At 41.7% G+C, this 26,004-nt stretch overlaps 1 protein-coding gene across 1 annotated transcript in view; it reads left to right on the top strand.

Moving 5' to 3' along the window:
• The window catches only part of ZNRF2 (zinc and ring finger 2), a 151,135-nt gene that overhangs the window by 85,676 nt on the left and 39,455 nt on the right, over positions 1-26,004 (top strand). The window contains exon 2 of the mRNA XM_075587070.1: positions 21,256-21,351. Coding sequence (XP_075443185.1) covers positions 21,256-21,351 — 96 coding nt within the window. The remainder of the gene's footprint in view (positions 1-21,255; positions 21,352-26,004) is intronic.

Below are 26,004 nucleotides of genomic sequence, written 5' to 3'. Positions count from 1 at the left end.
CCGCCTACATGGATTTACCTGCCACTATGTCTGTAATTGACACGGGATGGAGATGGGCTGTTGTCTTGCCATTTGACATCCTTGGCTGATGTCAAAAGCTAGTTTTGCATCGCTTTAGTTTACAAAGCGCACAGATGGCAATCCACAGGTAAAAAAAATCCCAAACAAGTACTGTAGCTAAAAGTTGCTTGATAACATGCCTATAAATTAGTATATTAAGGGATTTGACTGGAATCTCTGAAAATTAATCTTTTAACCGTTCCAATGCTTTAAACTGTAAAACATTATATTCCTGGGCCCCTCCAGCTCTCGAAGGGTTATCAAATGTTCCTAAATATCAGGTGAGAAAAAAGGATTGTGTCATTAAAGTGGTACCAGCTTTATTACTTTTTTGCTTCCTTTTTCTTCCGTTTCACCAATGTTCAAGGGATTCATATTAAGACGTTGGTTTTGGGTGTCGAAAGTTTTGCATGACAACAAAACAATGTATTGAGTAACAATACAGGTCTCGCTCATCTGATGGAGGAAATAAATAGGATTTTATCTTGAGGAAAGTCCCTTTGTGGGATTGAAACAGGGAGGAAGTGTAATGTGTCCATTTAAGTGACTTGACTGTAATCATTTCAACCCATTTGTTGTTCATAGGGGTTTTTTTGTCTTTTTTTTTTGTGGCTGAGTAACCATTACTTGGAAATTCACATTTATGTTTTCAAATTAGCAATATAATGAAACTTTTCACCAGTCTGGCGGACTGCTCTTCTTTTGTATCCTAGACTTTGTGTATGTGCAGTATTATGATTGAAAGCATGGAGACGGAAATATTGTCTTTGCTCAAGTGTAGAAATCTGCCACATGGTCAGCTGCTCATTTGGGCCCACGTGTAACTAAGCAGTGCTACGCCATAAGACCTCTCCCAAGCATCTCTTAGTCCATTCTGGTCCATTCACTTGAATGTGTCTTCAAGCAGTACCTCATGGAGTAGCACTTCTTAGTAGATGTGGCCCTTGATCCTTTCTGTTCCAGTAGCTGCGCAAGATTCAATATCCACCCGTCCTCTTGGCAGTGCCCAGCAGGCCATGATATTCTGCTGTTCTACAGTGGTCTCCTGGGAGCAAGGGAGCGAAATGGGTCATGTGATGGCTGTAATAGCAATCACATGACTCAGCCGCGAAAATGTCTCTGGCGGTTAAAGGCTAATACACAACTTTAAAACAAAAACACAGGCATTCATTCGGGAGTGAAAAACGGCTTTGAAGATTACTACACCACCAATGGTTGAATCCTCTTAGCAGTCTTGTTTTTCTTTCATTGTGATTCTACGAATAAACCCGGCTTGTCTTAGTACTGTATATCGAACAATATATCATGTACCAGAGCTGAAAATACTGAGGCGCAGCTCTGCAGGTCCCTTAGTTTCAATCCTGTAACAAAAAAAGGGTTGAGGGGTTGGTTCGGGGGATTGTGAACAAACTTACTTCGAAATGATGCTACCCCCTTGCATTTCAGTAGTAATATTACTATTTGAAACATATGTACATATATATTTTGCCACAATTATACATACATATAACATAAAAATAAATTCATTATTAAATGAAGACTAATTAACTCCCTTCCTTTCACTGGTAAAGCTGCCGTTCCAGCAATATCCTACATGTGTGTGTTTTTTTTTATAAATCAGTTCTGTACTATGAGAAAATACTTGTAGCATTAAAAAAAAAAAATCTGAATGCCATTTTTAATGTATTATAATGTAATGTTATAAATAGTTATTTTTGCCCCCTTTTTTTGCAGTGCTCTACCTTCTACCCCTTTTTATCTTGTATTATAATGTAATAAACATTTTTAGTTTCTATAGCAACCATTTACAAAGTCACATCCCCTTCCTCTTCTGAAACAGGCTCTGGCACACCCCTTTTTGAGCCCTGCCCTCTCTCTAGCAGTGCACCAATTGTATCTAGTGACTGCCTGGTCACATGATCTTCCCCACAGAACTTTGCATCTTTGGTCCTCTGCTGCTGCACTGAAAGCCATTAAGTGAACACCCGAGCCGAATCTTCGCCGACGGTCATGGGAGAACGTATCGATCGGCAACTTAGCTAATTACTTATTGTGTGTATCGTATTGTTGCACATATTAAAGGGGAAAAAAATAAAATAAAAAATTGGCAGTTTGGACTGTTGCTTTAAAGGGGGTAGCAGTGGATTGAGGAGCAGTGAATGGATTAGCAGTGAATGGATTAAAAGCAATTCGTTCAGCCTCCCAAGACATGAACATTAAGGGGTTTATGCATTGCACTGCAGTAGTGCTGATTGGAGGCACTGTGGCATCGATACTCTCATTGAAGTCAATGAACCTCCTATATCATCTTCTAGTGTCTCTTTTTTTATTATTTTTTTATGGACATTACCTTGAACTGTTCAATAGCAGTGCAGAGTAAATACAGTACTAGTATTTTCCTCTCACTGTGCATTAATTTTAAGCTTCAAATTTTAGTAGGTCATTAGTGCACAGTCTTGCGTGACATGGCCATTCCAGTTACAGGTCACACAATGACCAGGTACTATACTAGAAGTAGCAGGACTGTGATCAGCCCAGAATTCTGGAGCTCAGAGAATCTGTCAGGATTTTTGTCTATATGTTTTTAATTTAATACATTTTTGATATTGGCCCTCTGTCCCACCTTCTTTCTAGCTGTGCTGCGGATTTTCTATTTTTGAATAACCCTTGCAGGTAGTATACTATACAATATAGCACTGGGGACCTGTTGTTTTTCTGTTTGTCCTCCTGCTGTACGGTGTATATATAAAAATTCTGGCATTATCGCAGTCTGTTTGATGTAAAGTTGTTGCATATCCTGCAAGAGAGAGTAATGATGGCATAATGTCACGCAGTAGCTGCAAAGGCAAACACAATCTTATCTTGCATTAAACGGGCAATGGATGGAAGGGAAGTAAACATAATTACGCCCCTTTATAAAGCATTAGTAAGACCACACCGTGAATACAGAATGGAGTACAGTTTTGGGCACCACTCCTTAGAAAATACATTGTGGAACTAAAAAAAAAGTCCTGAGAAGAGACACCAAATTAATAAATATGATGGAAAATCTGATTTAGGAGGAGAGGCTCGATATTGTACATTAAATTTGTTACATTAGAAAAGAGGCGTCTAAGAGGGGATTTGATAACTTTATACAAATATATTGGGGGACAGGGGTTCTCACCAGCAACAAAGAAAAGGGTTCTTTACAGTAAGGACAGTTAAGATCTGGAATTCATTACCCATTGAGACTGTGATGGCAGATACAATAGATTTCTTCCAAAAAAGGTTGGACATCTTTTTAGAAAGAGAAGGTATACACGGATATACCAAATAAGTAAACATGGGAAGGATGCTGATCCTGATTGCTTTACTCTGGATCAATAAGGAAGTATAGATATAGGATAAAGTATCTATTGTCTACATTTAGTATAGGTTGAACTTGATGGACATATATCGTTTTTCAACCTCATCTACTATGTAACTACACTATGCACAAGAGGCTTTTTACAAATTTACAAACATGTACAATTCATTTTTACAAAGATATTAGAATTTGCCAACAAAATGGTGTGAGTTATCCTTTTTTTGTGTGTGGTCTTTTGCTGGCTGGTGGTTACCTGAAAATGAACCCAATGCTGCTTCTGCTAGCCCAATGCAAGTCCATGGAAGATGAAGGGATCTCCCTGATGCTCTTCCTTGATGTTCCTGATAGAAACTTTTTACATGTTGCTCAGTACGGGTCATTGTTGGTCAGCTGCGAAGGGATGGATTGGACATTGCCTGCCTGTTGTGGAGATTCAGCAGCGCCTCTTAATATATGCTCATGTTATGTCAAATGTAATCAATAACTATAAAATCAATACTGTGAAATGGGATGTCAGTGATGGGTCAGTGATGGGTCATGTTATAAACCAGATGAGATATACAGCTTGCAGGAGTGAGAGTAGGCCTGCGAAGTTTCACTCAAAGAGGCCTATTTCCTAATGTCACCCGGCTGCAAACCTGGGGCAAAATCGCACCAGATTTATCAAAGAAAGGAAAAACCGCCAATTGCTTTTAAAAGGAATTAATTTTCTTTTATAAATTCGGTTCAGATTTTTGTTTGCACCGGTGCCCCCAGTTGTGCATCTGGGGTACTTTAGAAAAGAGACCCCAGAGTGGTTTTATGAAAGGTCATTCTTTGAAATGTGACTTTTTCCACATAGATGTGTCTCCCCCCCGTCCCCCTACTAAACCTAGACATCCCAAACCTCACTCATTGGGGTCTTTTGACCTTGTCAGGAAGGACCTGTGTACAGAGCGGCCTCTTGGCCCTTGATTATAGTAGCCCCACGAATGGCACAAACATCAGTACACTCGTAGCCTGTGTGACATTCCCGAGAACGTTTGGTGTTCTCTTCTGATTGCGTGTGCGGCTCTTAGGCTGCGTCCCTACCAGCGCTGAGCGGGCGGCGCTTGCCACGTTAACTTACATATATATATAAATATGTAAGTTCCTGCCCGCGCGGTGCTCGTGCGCGGGCACACGCTGACCCGCGTTTGGCGATTACCAAAACAAAAAACCTATACTTAACCGTGAGCTCAGCTGGCCCCAATGCCGCCGTCCCCTCCTTCCCCCCCTCCCCCGCGCACACTTGCGGAAATCGGAGGACACACGGCGCTCATGTTTGGAGCGCTCTCCAAGCATGAGCGCGCTCAGCACCAGCGGGGACTCAGCCTTAGGTAGACATATGCATTGTGAATTAAACATGAGGACTTCCACTTGTGTTCATGGCCGTGCAGGAAGGGATCAAGGGCCATGTGATCATTGTAATAGCGTTATTTGACATTATGGCAATCAAGGGGACAAAGGAACAGTGCCACTGCTGAATTACAGTACTTTAAACCTATACTGGTTGAGGTATCTGTCTTTATAAAGGGACCGGCTCAAAGGACTACATTCCACTATTTTGGGTTTTATTTTATTTTTGGGACTTTTAAAAATGACATATAGTGTATATAATGAAAGACTAAGAACAAGGTCCAAAGCGCACAAAATGTGTACACCTGTAGAGATATAGTGATAGTCAACAAACTGACCAAATACAGTGTATTCGTGATAAAATAAATTGCATTAAACGGTCTAAAGAAAGAGAACAAACAGGTGGGAATGCAAATGAGAATGTGAAACAAATGAAATAAATAAATGTAACAGGCCTCCCTGTGGCAATGTGAGAGTCTGCTGCTATTCACAATGAGATGGCAGGGCATCCAAATCCAAAAGAAGAAAAACAGAAAAGCGCACAACCTCTCATTTTGTATAAAGTGTATTGAATAAAGGTACAGTGGTAAGATACTGTATGCACGGTCAAAAATAAAATAAGTTAAAAGCAGTGTGTCAAAAACCGTATAACTCGTGGCTTCTTCCTGGTTACACGGTTTTCGACCCACTGCTTTTAACTTATTTTTGTACGTGCATATCTTACCACTGTACCTTTATTCAATACATTTTGTACGAAATACTATACTATGAGAGGTTGTGCGCTTTTCTGTGTTTTTTTCTTATATATGTGTGTATGTATAATTACTAGTAAATATACAAACCATTAGCTACTCTATTCACGTGAAAACGCTAGATGGAACAGTCATAATATAGTAAGTGGATATACTGTAAGATTGCTAGTTAAAGAAATTGGTATTAAACACGTATAGAGTATACTAGTACAGAAGTTAAGTGCGCAGCTAAACAACCAAAAGTGATGTGACAAAAATCAATTGATGAATGTGCAACTAGCACATACCCTAAAGCTCTAACTAATTAGTGAGAACAACACAGTAATCTGAAATACATACACAGAACCGTGAAATAAATCTTGTGAGTGCGTCCTCAGCTGTAAAGAAGGGGTGGCTCCGCAGCCCCAAACACTAGAGAGACGGAGACAAAAAACAGCGCAAAGAACGCAAATAGTGAAGTATATCAAAGTATTATTAACAATAAAATTAGGGTAAATATTCTGCGTACATCAAAGAGAAGAAACATGCGCATTCAGTGTGTAAAACACACAGGTTACCAGTCAGCAGAACTCAGAGCTGTATACAGGAACAAATCCCTCTGGTAAATGGCCCATAATCGTCTCAGGACTCCTTCCCGGTTCTTGGTGAGTAGTAGTCACTCCCACAGATGGTGTAATCAATCGGTCACAGAGAATCCGTCTCAGCAAAGAGAGCTCCCCACATCAGATGGTCTCAGAGTTCCAAAGTGGTATATAGTCCGTTGTTGCAGGAACAAAGTTTATACTTTCTCCAACTATAGCACCAGTCCAGGGCATATGCATAGGATGGGACCCAAAACGCAACACTTCAGGTGTGCTCAGTGAACCGGCACAGTCTCCGCTGGAAGCAGTCACTCCTCCGTGACGCGTCGCAGGGATGGATTAGCCGGCAATGAGACGCACAAATGGTAATGCGAATGTGCTAAGATAGCCAGCAGAGTCTCCGCTGCAAAGCGGTCACTCCTCCGCGAGACGTCACACTATACGTCACAGACGCGGAGTTAGCAGCAAAATAGCGCAGTGGAACGAAATAACTTGAGGGAGACTAAAAACAATGATGGCATTAGCTTAAAAATAGTAATCCTACGCGTTTCGTAGCGTTGACGCTACTTCATCAGGGAATACAAACATTACTGCCACTCTGCTGACCCGGTTGTCTGCTTTAGGCTAATTAGCCAACCAATGGCGGAAGCATGTTGGGTATTTAGCGCCTCTGGGAATGAATGTTTGTATTCCCTGATGACGTAGCGTCAACGCTACGAAACGCGTAGGATTTCTATTTTTGCAATGTATGTATGTATATGTATGTAGAGGTATCTGTACCGTGTTAGCCGAGCACAAGAGAAATCTCTTCCCATGAGTGCTAAAGGCTGTCTATACATACTGCGCTATATGAATGCACACACAGCTGTCTCTTACACATACATATGTATTGTCACGAGAGAACAGACAATATATCTAATAACTTTGCCAGATTGAACAAGACAAGGATATAGTAAACTGAATGAGTTTATTTCCTTTGAGCAGAACAGACAATATATCAAGCAAATAACATTACAGAAATATTTACACTTACTGGGGTTGGACAAGGAGATATTCAGCCGAATAGCAGCTCCTTAGTTGTTATAGGTCACGACAAGCACAGGAATAAGGGGTGCAAGCAACTATATAGATGCAGGCCCCCCATTCCTAACATGGCAGTTCAGTTATTGGTGAACAATTATCTTGTCCCAATCACAGGTTGCCAGGTAACGCGAGAAGCTGGGTTTACCCAGCCCCTCATTAATACACCCCTCCCCTGTAGCTACTTGGCCAGCCCATTTATAAAAAAACTATGACCTGATGCCTTCGTTGCCATCCTGTCTAGCAAAAATGCTTATTGGGCAGGGGTCTTTCATATAGGGTGTTACGTTTGACAGGTCACAATGGTTAGTATCCATCTGTGAGAGCTGGCTGCATAGGCAATGTGGCGAGTCACCTCCCTTGATGTACAGGCTTTTTCTCACCTCTGAGGGACTTCTCCACAACAAAGCCTTTCAAGTAGCCTCCTTTGATCAGCATATGGCCTCATTAACACATCAGAGGACTCATATAACTCACACTGCCTTTCTGAATAAAAATATGGCATAAACTATAACATGGGGAAATCATACTTTCTATTGGTAAGAAGGGGTTAACAATCCCTGGGCCGCCTGCTATAGGTGGGATTTAACTTGTGTCCAAATATCACCGTTATAGCATGTATACAATGAAAGTTATAATTTTTTCACTTTATCCATTGTCAGGAATACAATACAATACAATTTCTCCCTCTCTTCATGTTAATACATAACATAGCAATTAATTCTGCTGAAGTGGGGAAATGCAGATCCACATACACACAATATGGTTAACCCTTTCCCTCCTGACATGATTTATACACATACAGAAATATAACACAGACTGCTGGAGAAATAAATCTAAGACCGGGGACAATTCTGCTGAAGCAGGGGGATGCGGATCAACATATACACAGATCCCATTAACCCCTCATATCCCGATCATGACATGTATAATGTAATTCTATCCCTATATACCAACAGGGACCACATAGTACTGTATCTACACACATTAAGAGTAATGCAACACCCTCTTACATTTCTACACTAACACCATTGGTATACACTCCCACTCCACACACACCTTTTGTAAAGCGCTGTATTCACTGTGGGCGCTTTATACATTTATATTTACACACACTCTTACATCAGTAACATTCAGGGACCATTTAACACCTTAAGTCATAAATCGCATACTGCACAGGGGGGAGGGATAGACTTCAGTCTGATACATTCCAAGATGCACTGTTTAAGTAAAAACCTCTCTTGCTTTATCCATTGTAACATCGCCGGAAGAAGAGATCAGTGTATCTCGAAAGCTCGCACAAATAAAAGCATTTAGTTAGCCACAGAACGGTATCATCTATTTATTTTTTATTATATAAATATATATATATATATATATGTATGTGTGTTTTATTATGGGGAAGGAGTGAAGGTCAGTATTATGAGGTCATCCAAGTATTAATGTAATCCTATCCCTATCTATTGTAAATCTGTTTGCATGAAGGATGAGCCCGTGTGACACTGTTCCTTAACTGCATTGAGCAATTTCAGCAAGGAGCTAATACAATAACATGCCTAACATTCTTTATGTTAACTCTTCCCATAATAATATTGCCTTATCTCTAATTTGATTTAACTAATTTTCTGCCAACGTGTGCAATAGAAGCAATTTAAAGCGGCAATCCAAGCCGTTTTTGAATTAAAATATTTGTTTCATTGGATTGAAGCAGGGGGGTCTCTGGAGGTGGACCCCATTCATTTCAGCTTCTGGAGATACTGTATGGGGTGTCAGTAGCTGCCCCACTCGGCTAGCAGGGTTCACGTTATGGCGGAGTTTCAAAGCTTCAGCTCCCTACGGGGCCAATATCAAGCCGTGATGTCCTGTGATTCGGCCACCTATTGGCCCATGTGACGCAGGGGCTTTAAACTTAATAACGCTATGATAATCATCTGGTTTTGGTATGACATAATCATGGCAGCGTTATTTCCATGTGCCAACATGAGCGGAGCTTTGTGGATCTGCGTTGTTAGATTAAGGCTCCTTTATTAGCATATGAGTAAGCCAGATGTTAAAAGTTAGCAATCTGATAGTTTTCCGGTTAACGCACTGTCATCGTAATGATAACGTATGCATTATGCATTACAATTTATCACGTTAACCCCCATTTAACGCATTGATAAATATTTAATGCACTCCTGAGGATCTACCCCCAAAAATGTAGGACATCCCTCCCCATTTCTACAGGCGCCTCCTAAACATCCTTTATTTGAAGCGGGAAAAAGTACTCCTGAAAATACCTGCTTCAAGAAATTTAACTACAGAGCAGATAGATCCAGATGACGTTTTAATTGCAGCCTGATTGTCACTGTCCTCACTTTGAAGGGATAGTCAATACACAGTAAAGATAAGACAACATGGGATTCTGGGATACAAAATAAGCAGTAACGCGACTAGGATTTCCCTAAGCACAAGGCAGGGTATCGAGCCAGTTCTTGTGGTAACTACCATTGATTTGAATTGTAGTTACTGCCAGAATGGGCACACACATCCCACTATGATAGATCCCAGCCATAGAACCACTGATTCGGTATCTATCCTTTTAACCAACATTGTTTATAAATCAGTAGATTTAGAGATTAGCTAACAATTCACATCTCTTTATCTCCCTATGACTCAGGCACCAAAATGAGATTTTAAATTCCATGCCTGCAGAATTCTGCAAGAATGGAATTTACAATGTCATGCTGTACAGCAGTGTGTACACATCAGCGCTTTGTACGGAAAATATATTATTAATATTATTATCCCATACATGCCTCCGCTGGCTCCTGGAAGTATCTGGCAGCGCTTTGATTCTATGATTGGTAGATGAAAACTTTGAGGAGCCATCTTAGAGCCAGATCCACAAAGCTCTGTTAAATCTGGGCTACCAACGTGACGTTACCTACCTACAGTGGTTCGCTTCCCTGAATTTAACGGGTATTCACAAAGCTATGCAAAACCAACGGCCATTGGTGATCTCATACTGTATGCATAGGCTTACCGTAATGTGCAGTTAGCACTGCCTTGTGTTAGCTTCAAATAACATGGCGTTAACTCTTACCCAAAGGTGGCGATACTCCCATGCAGACCCTGAACAGGTGTTTAATGAAAGTAAAAAAAAGAGAAGGCAATAGAGGAAAATAACCCAGTGAATAACAATATGATGGTTAAATCATTTATAACTGTGGTCTTACACACATCCAGACCCTGTACAATACTTATTTCAGGGTCCGGATGTGAGTAACGCCACCTTTAGCTATAAGCTACACGTAACGTGAAATCCCTGCCATAACTATAACAGAGCTGTGTGCATAGGCTGTTACAGGGAACACCTCTTTTTCAAATCGTTAGCACTAATGTCCGTTATAGTAACGCAAGGGCTTGTTATGGCTCAAAAACGCACTTATTAACATGTCGTTAGTGAGCTTTGAAAATCCCTACTAGCACTTAACGAGATGTGATAGAGGCAATTCAAGCAGCTTAATTTTTTTTTAAATAGATCTTTTTTTTTTAATATATGCAGCCTTTCATTACCTTTATTGAAAACGAATGACCTAAACTGCTGATCAATTAATTATCCGCAAAATCCTGCTTCCAAGGGTTTACTAAATGACTGCCTTTCAGTTTCAAACCAATCCTCCAGTCAGTGTAACTCAGCAGCTACAATGTATTCTTACTGTATATTACTAAGGTAACATTATCTATTGTTACAGTTTACAGCTCAAACTGCTGGGAATATTGGCAACACAGTATCCCAAACAGGAAAGTGTTACAAATATCTTGCACTGCTGGGGAGGTGGCTAAAATCTGATATAGACAAAGGATACTCAGTATATTAACACTCACTGTGGATGTACCCCCCAGTTTTGATCAAATATGCCACCCTCGTGTTAACCACATTTTGTTGACATGTTTGAAGAAAAGACAAAAACAGAGCTCGCTAAAATATTCCCAGAAGCCCATAGTTCAGCCCTGTTTAATATTTCAAAGAATGTTTAAAAAAAAAAAAGATTGTTGGGAAAAATTATAGTCATTTTACAGTCCTCAAAAACCTGTAAAAGCAGATACAGGATCTGCAGAGTTCTGCAGCACACAATGAGAAGTGAGAATTTGTGTCGGCCAGCACACAAAAGCTCATTCTTTGTTAAATAGTATTTTGTGTGTTCAGTTGTAGTACAGATTGAAAGAGGCAGGAAAACATATCTGACTAAGGGTCTATTACCTTAGGTTAATAGCAAACTAGGAGGAATGTGTGTTTTGCACTAAAAAATATGTACAGTATCTTGTCTATACAGGGCTACCTTTGCTTCTATAGTATTTTATAGCTTCTAATTTACTCCCTTTTGCTTCTCAACAGCTAAAGTCTGGTACCTAAAGCTATGTACGAAATGAGATCATTGCTGTGTTATGGCATGCAGAGAAAACTGTTACTATTTGGGGAAAGTGTTGAATATCTGAGGTGCGTTTAGTATACACTGGAAAGCGGGTTTAAAATGTTTATTGTAGAGGCCCATTGCATTGCAGGCCCAGGTATATTGATGATGACATTTTGTTATTATTTCTTGTACAAGTCATTTGTTATCCCTTTGCCCCCAGCACCAATAAAACGTCTATGAGATTACTTTGCCTGTGAATGTCTAAATGCAGCAGTGTGTATGCTGCCAGTACTATATACGTACCAAGTATCATTACATTTACTAGTATCTGGGACAAAGGGAGAACGGTCATTATTTGTGTTTTTGATAAAGTGCACACAATCTGTGCAGTGCTGTATATTGCATTTTGCAGGAGCAGCGCAAGGCAATGTTTCTTTAATTGTGGTGCCCGAGGCACAGGGAGATAATGGGGACTTGCCCAATGTCACTAGGAGAGCTGACAGAGATTCAAAATGGTGGTTACTCACTTTTCTAAGGCCTCGTTCAGGGTGCCAGAGGCAGGAGTTGGAGGGCGGGCGTTCGCGAGGGCGGGCGGCAGTCTGCTGGGCGATGTGTGTTCATCCTCCCCAGCAGACTTTTTCGGGAGTTGAGGAGGCGGGGAGGGGGCGGGGCTACAGACGGCAGCTTAGGGATCCAAGTTGCAGTCTTGAAATCATTCTTAAGAATGATTTCATTGGCTGCCGAGGTCCCAGTGACGCTGCTGCAGCTTCAAAAAACGACTTGGTTTGTTTATTGAAACTGTAGCCAGCGTCAACTCCGTACTTCGGAGACAGGGCAGCTGCTACCTTGACAACTTGTCCCACGGCAGCTCGCATGACAGCACGGCCTCCCTCCGAAGCCTGCACCCTGAACGAGGCCTAAGGCAGTCTAGTGGCAAGTTTTTAATGGACTTTGGCATATCCGGGACAAAAATTGCTGCTAGCAAAAGATTTAACTACTATCACATATATGCCGGTAAAACAAATTCAACTAAGAAAGGCCTAAGCCAGGAGTTATATGGCAATATAGTTTTAACTCAGAATAGCGTTGGGGACGATTCTTAAGTCCAACTGCAAGACTCGTGCCACACCCAAAATTTTCCTACGTGTACACTTTTTTTCTTCTTCTTGCATTTTCCTTATTAAAAATACGTAAATGTCGCTGGTATCTCCCTCTCCCTCCCCTCTCTCCCATCCCACCTCTATCTATCTACCTCTCTCCTCCATCCATTCTCCCTCTGCCATCCCTTCTCTCCCTCTGCCATCCCGTCTACCATCCCCCCAACACTTCTACCTTCCCCCCCAACCCTTCTACCTTCCCCCCAACCCTTCTCTCTCTTTCCCCTAAACCATCCTCTCTCTTCCCCCTCAAGCCTTCCACTCCTCCCCCCTCAACCCTTCTCTCTCCTCCCCCCAATCCCTTCATCACTCTTGCTCTCTCCCCACAATACACACACACACAACACTCCCCCTCACCTACAATACACACAAACAATACCCCCCTGCCTCACAATACACACATACAATACCCCCATGCCCCACAATAGCACCACATCCCCTAAAATACCCCTCTGTTGATTGGCTCGCCAGTGGAGATATGGTTAGTGCCAATTTTGATTTGCTCCAGGAAATTAATAGCTGAGGGAATTTTACTAAACTATTAAAGAGGCAACCCAAGCCATTTTTCTATTTTTATAATACTGGATTGGATCAGGGGGTCTCCAGAGCTCAAACTCATTCATTTCAGTTCTGTGGGCCCCCTGCTTCCTACTTCATGCTGTAGTGGGTGCCGGTAGCCAATCCAGGGTTCACTATGTGGCTGCTCTTCAAAACTCTCGGGCCCTGCTGGCCAATAGGAAGCCGTGACATCATCCGGTGCGGCTTCCTATTGGCCCATGTGACTAGGAAGCTGAAAACTTCCGAAAACTGCAGGAGATACTGGCAACCCCTTCATAGCTGAATCTCCTGAATCAGAGGGTCCCCTGAGCTGAAATTAAAAGGGTTCAGCTCCTGTGACTCCCTGCTTCAAACCTGTATTAAAAAACAAACAAACAACATTTTTTTTGGATTGCTCCTTTTTAAATAGCTAATATTGTATATCTATATATAGCTCTAATTGTTTGACTGTTACATGCTATGTTGTTTGAAGGAGTGGTTCAGCGACGCATGTAAAGATGTTTTGCAGTGGAATAACCTGATTCATTGCACAGAGTAAACTGCTTGTGACTTTCGTTAAGTCACCTATCTTTCTACTATATGTCAAGCAATTAAATGTGAATCTTCTGGGCAGGGACATGACCCATATTTACTAAACAATGCAATACCATAGAACACCGTACAGCCTATTCATTTGAACAGCCTCATGTGTCTTCGAGCACCAGATGGTTTGTTGTGGAATAGCACCCTTCAGCACTGAAGGATACCACCCTTTAGCACTGAAGAATACCACCCTTTAGCACTGAAGAATACCACCCTTTAGCACTGAAGGATACCACCCTTTAGCACTAAAGAATACCACCCTTTAGCACTGAAGGACACACAGCCCCAGATTTACTATATAATTTGTGAGCATCCTATAGTAATTAATCTCCATTACTATTATTATAAAGATTTTTGGTGCGTTATGCCTTTCTGAAGACGTGTAACCCAGGCACAATTCTCAGAACTTCACATCGATGTCTGGCTTTTGGGCAGCATATTACATACTGCTGTAGATTGGACAAAGAGATTCGATATTTCATTCAGAATAGCTGTGGCGTTCAGTGCCATGTAGCTCTGGTGATGAAATATCAGCAGTGCTTTGGTCTCTGAAAGGGTTAAAGGACCAATATGTGTGTGGTAGCGATCTTTAATCAGGTATACATGCTGCTTGAGTACATGCTGTGCTGGTCTTACTTCTATGAGAGACCCAAACAAGGGGCCTCCTGCATGCAAAAAAACAAAACGGGGAAGTTATGTTCTGGGACATGCTTAAGATCAGTTGTGGGCAACGTGATATACTTCAAGAGCTGCAACTGTGGCCATTGATACCAAAAAAGAGCCACACATTGCATCTCCCCGGTGCACAGTGAGATGGGACGTTGCTGCCGCAGGTAGGAACATCTCCCGTCTCCCTCCAGTTAGCTGCTTAATTTAGTCCTGCTCTTCTTCTTAGGCCTGTAATATAGTGTGCACGCGTGCGTCAGTTATATTTGGCTGTGTTAGCCAGACGTTTCTATACTAGGGACGCGCACAGCCGTGAGCGGTGGCGCGGCAGACCAGGGAAATTACAATAAAATTGTAAGTTCGCCCTGCTGCCGTGCCGCGAGACAATTACAGCGCGACCTAACGCTGTGACAGAGTCACGCCCCCTAACCGCGAGCGCCACCGCTTGTAGCCTACAAACTAAATGCGCACGCCATGTGCATGCGCCACGCTGGTGGCGCGCCCGCACAGCAGCAAGAACTATAAAACAAGCCTTACTTACACTGGCAAGCAGTAAATAGCACAGGAGCAGGGCAGTATTTGGCACTGTACTGCCTCCAAGCAGCTGAGAGAAGCGAAGAACTGCAGAAGCAACGTCCCTGCCCCCTTTTCCTGGGGTGAAAGGGAAAGAGCTGCCGGGGCCAGCAGCAGTTGGGGGCCGCAGGTGAAGCCGTTGCAGGCCATGTGTTGCCCACCAATGCTTAAATCAGAGGTGGCCAACAGCAGTCCTCAAAGGCCACCAACAGGTCAGGTTTTAAGGATATCCCTGCTGCAGCACAGGTGGCTCAATCAGTGGCTGTTTATTTTGACTCGGCCACTGATTAAGCCACCTGTGCTGAAGCAGGAATATCCTTAAAACCTAACATGGTGGTGGTCCTTGAGGACTGCAGTTGGCCACTCCTGCTTTAGATAACAAAATGTTGAAGGGATTGCTGCTTTAAACTAAATAATAGAGATCTGTCATTGTTGAAAACAAATATGGATACGCGTACATATCACCTAAGAAATATTGAGTAGCGAGGAAAGATACCTCCACTACGTGGAATCGGGAAATCAGTACTGTATATATTCCATGCTAATAGTCAACAAGCAACATGTGTCACTTTGAAGAGAAGCAAACAGCCAGCACCCTCGTGTGACAAATTGTCAGTGAGATTTAGCATCTCGGACACAAAATGGCTGCTAGGGTCAACCTAGCTCCAACGGCCAATAGAAAGCTGGTAATGGCGACGCAGCGGCCATATTTATCGGGTTTTTTTTGTGTCAAATACCATCACATAAAACTACAAAAATATCCCCAGAGGATCTCCTCCATAGAAAGTGAGAATTAACAGCTGCAGTTTTCATCTGAATACTCTACTTCAGGCCTTTGGCGCTTTTAAATACAATTTAATTCCTTGGAGTGTCAGGGTTCATGGTGCCCGAGTGCTACAGCCCCTCCGGCACAATGTGGTCATGTGACCGCTTCGGCCATTTTGGACGTCATGTTTCCCCCAGAGTGCCAGTCCCCATGGGGCACTCAAGGGTTAAATGGCATCACAGAGCTCACTGTCAAAATAAATCATACTGGAGAAGTCTACCACACATTGCAGTTTACCGCAGGTCAATATGTTGAGGTCTGTTCCTGCACTAAAGGGGGAGGAGGGGTTTGTAAGAGGCTGAAAATAAACGTACACAACATAACCAAGTTATGCAAGCTTATTTCTTCCTTCGGGAGTAGCTGGCTAATACTGGACTGTCTCTCTGTCAGGACCAGTCAGTACTTGACAAATTGTAACTTTGAATTATGTAGCCAGGCAAGAAAAGCTCCACTAATCCAGTTTGAGCCAGGGCTCCCTCACATCAAGATAAACGTGTGGACAATGGCTGGGTGGAACCGCCCAGTCTGCCTTCTGTGCTTTCCCTTGTTCATTCTTCATTCCTCCTTCACTGATAGAATTGATAGTCCTAAAATTAGTTCATTATTTTGTTTGGTTTCCTGCAGCTGTCTGAATATTTTTTTTTTTAGTACGTTCTATCACAGCTATGACTGATGGTATTTGGGGCAGCTGCATGTTTCTGCATGTGGGGTAGTATGGTTTAAAAAAAATGCAATCAACCCCATCCCTTCTTGGGGCTTAAATCAGGAAAACATGTAGCACTGCACATTTTTTTTTAATTACAGGATTGAAGGAGGGGGTCTGCGGGGCTGAACTGCGTTCATTTCAGTTCTGGGGACCCCCCCTGCTTGCAGAGGTACTTACCTCTGTAGTGTTGGCAGTATCTCGGCAGCCAGGGAACATGTGCGCCTATCGAAATGGCGGCGTAAATGTCCAGCGGGCCAATAGAAAGCCGTGACATCATCCCTCGCGGCTTCCTATTGGCCCGGGACATTTAAACACGAATGCGATACCGGCACCCCCTCCGGAGGTATCTCTGGGAGCTGGGGCTCCCCTGAGCTGGTGTGTATGCGGCTCCACAGACCCCCCCAGCTTCAATTCTGTAATAATAATTTTTAAAAAAGTTAAATAAACGGTGCAGCGCGACATGTTTTGCTGCTTTAAAATGCAGCGAACGGGTTAATGCGGATGCTTTTATCTTTCGTTCTTTGATCTGTCACAGCACGTGTTGCAAAGGTTGATGGTATGAAATATGGGTTTGGAAAAAAAACATTCCTTAAAGCAGCAGTTCAAGCAATATCCTACGTGTTTTTTTTTAATAAATCAGTTCTGTACCATGAGAAAATACTTGTAGCATTTCAAAATGTAAAAAAAAAAATGTTTTAAAGACATTTTTAATGTAGGAAGCATTTCCAAAGTGACAGCCCCTGTCCCCTTCTGATAGGCTCTGACTATTGAGCCCCGCCCTCTCTCTAGCAGTGAACCAATTGTATCTAGTAACTGCCCAGTCAATCATATTCCAGTCAATCACATTGCCCACAATGCTGTGCAAGAACTGAATTAAATAGCCCTGAGCAAGCGATTGATTGCAGAAGAATGGATCGATTTGCATCTTAGCTAATCACTTGTCAGTGTGCAGATTGTATTGATGCGCATATTGAATTGGAAATTATATATATATATTTATTTTTTTAAATGGTATCTTGAACTGCAGCTTTAAAACGCTTCCCTTACTAATGTAACAATTACACGAAAAGCTGCTCCTGATGTAAGCTGCTGTGAAGCGGGTTCCCTCTGCTGGAGAAGATTTCAGCCCCATTCATCTGAATTGAGCTGATCTTTTTTCTAAGGCACCGGGAAGCTGCATATTAAATTGGGGGTCAAAGATTTGGGAGGATTAATTGAAATGCAGTTGAAAGAAGTATATAGATATAAAGAGTTGGTTAGTATATAGGACTGGTGTGAATTTTTGTTTTTCTTTATCAAACCTAATGGGGGTCTCCAGGGCCCCACCGCGCTATTCTCACACCCAGTTCTATTTGCAGGTAAAATTAAGATTACTATTAAGATGGCTGCCAGGGTTGTCCGATAGAAATGCGTGATGCGCCAATGACATTGCCCTATAGCAGCCATTTTGATATATTGAAATGGAGAATATAAAACCAATTTATTAAAAGGTATATTTCCTGGGAACTGTAGGCTCCCCAGACTTCATTAGTAGGTTTAATTAATTATAAATAAAATAAAAAAACACAACTTAAAAAGGAACAAAGGAATGTAGTAGGGTCGCTGCTGCTTGAAGGTCCCTGGCCTAAGGAACAGATTTTTAAGAAACTGCTAAATCCTGCAAACCTTTCTATTGACTCCTAATGTACAGGAGGCTTGTGATGGTTTAGTGCTCCCTTTTTGCTCTAAAATAAAAATAAAATGCCTTTTTTTCTTAGAACCGCCAAGTATAACCAATTTGGGTTTATGACAGGTGTACATTTAGTAAATCTTGACTGCAGCACATTGTATCAATATCACTATAATCTCGTAACGTTTTAATACAATGAAACTAACTCGTGTATTGAGTGAAACACGTTGCAAAGCAATGCATTATGTGGTATGTTTACCAAGTTCTGCCATAAGACACCTGCCGGTGTGGGAAGACCCATTAAAATCTATTGACTGCAATGTCTTCCAGCAAGGGAAGGTGTGATATTTACTTGTATTTATAAAATGTTTTACCAGGAAGTGATACATTGAGAGTTACCTCTCGTTTTTAAGTATATCCTGGGCATAGAGTTATGATGACAAATAATACATAGTTACATAAGTGAACAGGGTATACATTATACACAAGACATTGCATGCACAGTTAGAGATAATATATATTATAGGCGTATGTACAGTAACAGTTACAGACCAGATTAAAATGTGAGACAGCCTTAGTTTTGAAAGAACTTAAACTGGTGGTGGATGTGAGAGGTTGTTCCAGTTTTGGGGTGCACGGTGCATATGGCAGTAGATGTCTTAATAAATAGGTCCAATGTGTGTTTTCTGGTTCAAGAAGGTGTCCTACGGAATAGCACAGCGCAATAATTATGAGCACTCATAAAGAGGTTTAGCAACACAGCTCTGGAAACTTGTTCTTGAAGCACACCAAGATAAGGTGGATTATTTGATGTATGCTGTCTCTGCATGACTGAGGAACAGGAAATGGTTGCAATTTCTCATGTTTTTTTTTTTTTTTTGCACTAAAACGTCTGTGTTCCTAATTTTAATTCTCATATGACCAGCACTGGTAAACGGAATAACAGATAACACCACAAAGGCTGTTTTAGAAAGTGCAAAAGAACACAGTTACCACATTTTCACAACGTTCCCCTTATATGTTTGATCATATTAAAAGACCACATGATTAACCCAATCATTCCTGTATCCCTAAACCTCTCACATAAGCAGAGTGCTTATGGGTAAACATGCTCAAGCTTTCAGCTACATGTAAACTGCTCCAAGCCACAAACTGTCGTTAGGAATAAATGGCTTTTGTTGTGGTGAAAGGGGTGCATAGTGATGTGCTTTCATATTTTAGGCAGTTTGTCTCACTCTTGAGAGTCTGCAGTGTTGTACAGGCAGTCCTCGTTTTACAATGCTTCGTTTTACAACGAATGGCTTATCCAACACTATGTAATTCATACCTATATTAATTTTTACAACGCCAAAGCGGCTTATCCAACACTCTTACGACGCTTTGCAAAGTTGTTTATATGTATAATATATATATATATATATATATATTATATATATATATATATATATTATATATATATATATATATATTATATATATATATATATATATATATATATATATATGCAAATATAACTGTATGCTCATCTGCATGTCTTAGGCAGGTCTGCAACCCCGCCTTTCCCCATTATCACCCAGCATACAGCACTTCCACTGCAGCAAGGGATTCTGGGAAATGACATGCAAATGAGCACACAGTGTCACTTTTTGCCTCAATAACCATTTTTAACATGGTTCCCTATAGGCTTAAGCTTGCTGCATGGTCACAGCTTTGAGCACATACTCAACATATATAGTACTATATAATATATTATAATATTATGTTATATATAATACACAATATAATTTGTGTGTGTGCTGCATATCTTATTGCCTGCGTAAAATATTTGGTGTATTTTAGTGTTAAAAATGCCTGCAGGAACGGAACCTTTCATTTAAACTGTGTTCCTATGGGAAAACGTGTTTCGCTTTAAGACGTTTCGCTATCCAACGCCATTTTGAGTAACGCATTGTGTCGGATAACTGATGACTGCCTGTAGTCGGATTCCACAACAGAGGTGGCTATATGTACACATCAGAGCTACACATTTAAATCCCTTTGGAATTAAAAGATGTGATATAAGACATATTATTATAGAAATCGTTTATGTATGGCGTTTCAATGTAGTGAACCTCTGGTTCAGCATTGGTCTGAATGTAAGACCAGTAGCATCTCCATGACATATTGAGCAAGTCTTCACACACTAGAAAAATATGGAGCAAGGTTTCTCTCTGAAAAAATGTTACTACACAAGGCATTGTTTGCACAGACTTATCAGTGTTCCATGGTGGAACAACAGACAAACAGTGGAACTTTCCATTGAACATTCTGTACCTACAGCCATTTTAGAAAACAAGTTAAAAAGTCTCATCAAAAGCTGCAATATGATGGTAGCTCCAACACGGGCAGAGCAGTATTGTGAGGATTGTTAATGCAATGGAGCACCATTAGGCCATGCGTATAGTGCCTGCGACGGGCGACGCCACCCAAAAACAAATACATTGCCGCCGCGGACTTTGGAACCCGGGAATATTTGATTTTTCAAGGGCTGTCGCCTCATGTGACAGCCCCTGAACAAATGAAATGCCCGGAAGCCCGCGCCGCCTCCACAAAGCGGAATATAACTTTTGCAAGCGGCGACGGGTGACGGCACTATGCGCGCGGCCTTAGATTGTATTCTCTATGTGTTTCTGTGTGTGTGCGTGTGTGTGTATGTATACATATATACATATACACACACACACAATTCATAATAACCAAATATATACATGTACAGTATATAGAGATAAATGTGTCTGTATATGTCCGCATACATATATATGTGTATTATTTGATACATTAGTGTATATATAATATATATGGTTATTTCGCAAATTATGAATATATTGTATGAACAAAGCATGATTGTTACATTGTAATTTTTTTTTTTTTCTTGGACAGGATTTAAGTGCCCGGTGTGCTCAAAGTTTGTCTCCGCAGATGAAATGGATTTGCATCTTGTCATGTGTTTGACAAAGCCAAGAATAACGTATAATGGTAAGTTACATTGCTGAATAAGTGTGTGTGTGTGTGTGTGTGTGTGTGTGTGTGTGTGTGTGTGTGTGTGTGTGTGTGTGTGTGTGTGTGTGTGTGTGTGTGTTATATACTGTTTAAACCTCCTGTTCTGCTGAAGGCCTCAGGGGGAGGGAAGAATTCAATTATGCAATTGCTGTAATAGCAATCACAGGCCACCCGATGCAAAACGGTCTATGGACTGAAAGTGATTAATTGAAGTCCTAGAAACGTTTGTTTGAGCCACGTCTTGAGTAAACTGACACATATGACATATGCATGTAATTTGATCCGTATCTCAACTGTTTTTTAATCACTGTATAATTTCTGGGGTATGTAGCCCTTGGCTTAGACCCTGGCGAGCCCTTCTGTAACTGACTGTAAGAGGAAGGTGACACAAGTTCAATGAATGACGAGTATCGGATTTGGTAGGTTCAGAAGTTTAAACAGCTAGTTTGAACTCAGTTACGTGACTTTCCAGTCAAACTGCATGACGCATGAAACATATCAAATGGATGCAGAAGACTTCTTCATTACACGTGACAGTCATTACGTAGTGTGTGATATTTTTACATTCTGTTTGGATCGTGACTATGGAAGAGTTCCCCTTGTTACTGATGAATAAGTACTGTATTATGTAACCTAAGTTTCCACTGACTATTCTGGGCACACAGCCCTACGGATGAGTTTCCATTGGCAGATGGGGCCATGTCAATATTTTTGCGTTATTTCAATGTCACAGAAATGTTCAAAACTGAGGGTGGGATTTGCAACTGTTATGAATGTGAGTTTTTTTTTAGCATTCTATCTTTTTTCTTTTTGCAGTCACATGCTAGGCAATTTTATAAATGTATAATAATTTTATAACCCCATAATTATATTGTGAAATTCTGAGGAACCCCAGCTCTCTTTAATAGCGCGTCTGAGATCAGATGCATTGTAAGGAACTCCAACCCTCTCTAATAGCGCGTCTGAGATCAGATGCATTGTAAAGAACCCCAACCCTCTCTAATAGCGCGTCTGAGATCAGATACATTGTAAAGAACCCCAACCCTCTCTAATAGTGCGTCTGAGATCAGGTGCATTGCAGGGAACCCCAACCCTCTATAATAGCGCGTCTGAGATCAGCTGCATTGTAAGGAACCCCAACCCTCTCTAATAGCCTGTCTGAGATCAGGTGCATTGTAATGCCTTCTTTCCCCCCACTAGTCTGGGCCTCCTCCCCCGCAGTGCACACCAGAAGTAGGGCCACCGTGCGGCACCGAAAGCTCCCTCCAAGGGAGTGTGGTTAATATGGGGTTGGAAAGGGTATTGTGTACATTGTGTGTATTGTGGGGAGGTAGTGTGTGTAAATTGTGGGGGAATTGTGTGTGTATTGTGGGGGAGGAGAGTATTGTGGGGGAGGGACAGTAAGACAGTGGGAGAGTGAGCAAGAGAGGGGGGAGAAAGACCGTTTTCCCCTCCCTCACCCCCCCCCCCCCCTCGTCTCTCTCTCTCGGGCCACTTACTGTATCCTCTTCTCTAGAGACTTCTCAGTCACGTTTACATATTTGTAATACGGATAGCTCAAGAACAAAGTGCCCGCGTAGGTTATACTGACTGTATTTTATTGATTCCTGGTGCGTCCCGAGTCTTGCAGTCAGGCTTAAGAATTGACCCCCAAACTATTTTGAGTTTGAGGGTCCTGCCCGGGGAACCCCATTTGAAAAACCACTGTGCTAGGGCCTAGAAGGCTTCATATATTTATCTTCCTTAAAAACAGCTTCTTGGTAACATTTACACAATTCGTATTGCATTTTTTTTTAGTGGTGGGGATAATCATGACCCACAACATGACTGAATAGGCCAGATAGTAACTTAGGATCAATCCCCCGCCAAAAAAGTTATAATATGATTAGAAACTCCCTAAATGTGGTAGGTGTAGGGATATATAAAGTCAAGTAATACATTAAAATCCGCTGCAGTTATTAAATGGGTTGGTGCAAACTGCAGGTTCTGGTATGCAATGTTTTAATGTTACAGACATAAGGCACATGTCTGTTTAATAAACCATGTGCTCCCTGTTTTCTCCTTGTGATGATGGATAGCCCATTTCACCAATGTGTAAAAACAACCAGCTTTTCAGTTAATTTTTTCCTTCCACCTTTTCAGGGCTCCTTTGAAAAACACTGCTGAATTATTCATTGTATCCATTTATGGCAAATACTAGTGCCAGCTCAGCATTATTTACATATATATTATTTTTGAGACTAACAAAAATCATACATTTAGAGAGAAAAAAAAGTCGGTTTTAAAAAGCTTTGCAAACCTAGGGATGTAAAATGTATCAGATGTAAAATCTACCCAATGCTCCATTCAGCACATCTCAAAGACACGATTATCTTTATACCAGGTAGTTATTATGCATTCAGGTTGACACTGGGTTACTGTGATTGGCTCAGATAGGTCTCATACAATACATACACTTTGGCTTCCCACCTACACAAAACAGCTGTTTAAAATGTTCCATTCACCCGCACTTCTTGTGGGTGTACAGTTTTCATTTTACTGCCAACCACACACAGTTTAGCCATTTAAAAAATAAGTTCCTGCTTCAGTGAAGTAATAATACCTTCAGAACCAAACAGAACAGGGTATTATTTCTCTGTTAATACCCCCAGCTGGAGGAGTTAAGGTGCAACTAGAGGGCCATAACCCAGCTGTAAGTATTTCATAAAACCCGGGGCCCTCGAAGCTCTGGTTCGAATCCTGTTTAAAAAATAAATCAATTAAAAAAACCACAAATACAGTATCTAAAATTGCTGCTTTAATATCACAGCTAATAATACTATTAATAATAGTACAGCTAATAATAATACGATGCTCATATACAGTACATTCATATACAGCACATTACAAGTCCATTTTTTAACACAATTTAACTGGCCCCCTCATAAATATGTAATCACCCAGCAAGTATCAGTTTTACATATTTTTATTCTGTTAAAAATGAATGAATACACTTTATTTTTCTCTGGGTCCATTGAACTCAAGCATATCAGATGCTTATTTTTATCTGTTTAATTAATGATGGATCATAAGTGTAGCACATGTTCACTCCCCCTTTGGGAGATAATGGCTATGCGACTGCCTGGTGTGGTGCTTGTACCTGCGTGGTACAGGAGAGATGAGTTTCCGGCAATGGTGTGGGGGGTACAGGGCAGACTTTTAGGGATCCTTCTGGTTCTGTTCTTCCCGGAGTCAGTGCCTCCAGACATAGGGGGCTTCAGCATGACTGAAGGGGGTCCCCGCTATGGCAATCCTTATTCTTATTTAACTCCCTCCATACAGACTGCAACGGAGCCAGAAGTACAAATGAGGATGTTCTTTATTTCAGCAGCCACTGCTGCTGTTATTGCAGCGCATGCTTCAAATGGATAGGGTGGATCCCTGGCTTCTGGATGGTACGGGCCTGTGGGTAATGATGAGGCCTCGCTGGATTAGATTAGTGCCTCAGCCCATGAGGGGCTGAGCACATGTCTCACTCCTGGCCGGGAGGAGACACTGAAAGCTCCTACCCCATGCAGGGGCAGGCTGGAACCTACTCCAAACACTAACTGAAGGTCTCCCCCCAAGGGGCTGAACTTAGCTATAATTTAGGCACTTCCTTCCTGCAGCTCAAAGAGGGAGGGCCCAGTATCTGTACCACCATTGGCTATCACAGATCACTGTGTCAACTCCACTCCTGTCACTCAGGAATTCAGCATGAGGAGGGGGAAAACCCCATAGGATAGCCTGTCAGTCTACATCTTATTAGAACTTACATGACAGGGTTATGTAGAGAGCTAGCTGGCCTCGCCACCGCTATACAAGGACTGTACAATGGACATAACAAAGACATTCAGTCACCTTTAGTTTTGAGAAACTGACAAACTGAGCACCAAAAGCTGTTAGATAAACATTGTAAAAACAAAGTGTAGCCCCCTCTTTGGGGACTACTAGTTCTGTAAGGGGGTAACTGTGGGCACACTCAGGTTACTCCCCTCCCCATAATGTGATATATGATGTCAATGTAAGGCTATATATAGCCTCCCCATATGTTCTAGAAGAAGGTTCTTCTTAGTAATTGTTACCGGGGTCCTCACTGCGAGTCCTGTAAATCGTTTTTTTTTGTGTACATGTCATGTGTATTAATGTGTCCCGTCAGCTTTTGTTGTTTTGAGTTAGCAACGTGCCCTTTAAGATGGCGCCTGTTTAGGGAACGGAGACCTTAAGTTGTGGGAGAGGGATGCCGCTTGTCCTAATCTCATAGGGTTGTTCCTACCGCAGCCAGACTGACACTGTCCTCACCGGGTTGCCGACGCTGCTGCCTATATTCATATAGAACCTGCCTGTCCAGCAAATTCTCACAGCATCATAGCCTCCCTACAAGCGGTCCCCAATATATATATCCTTTACGATGGGCCCTGAAGTTATGCACCTCCCCTGAATAGCAGTGAGAACTACCAGGGAATGAAGTTCAGAATACTATTGTTTGCCACGAGTTCTGTCCAGGTGCAACGTACGTCAATAAAGCAGCTTTTTGTCTTATAAAAGTTCCTGGCGCCCATCTTTTTCGTATCGCTGCATTCACGCCCGGTCTGCACCTTCCCAACACCC

The sequence above is a fragment of the Ascaphus truei genome, chromosome 2 (assembly GCF_040206685.1).
Source record: "Ascaphus truei isolate aAscTru1 chromosome 2, aAscTru1.hap1, whole genome shotgun sequence".
Taxonomy (NCBI): domain Eukaryota; kingdom Metazoa; phylum Chordata; class Amphibia; order Anura; family Ascaphidae; genus Ascaphus; species Ascaphus truei.
Note: the sequence above shows the minus strand (reverse complement) of the source record. Positions and strands in the feature narration are given on the sequence as shown.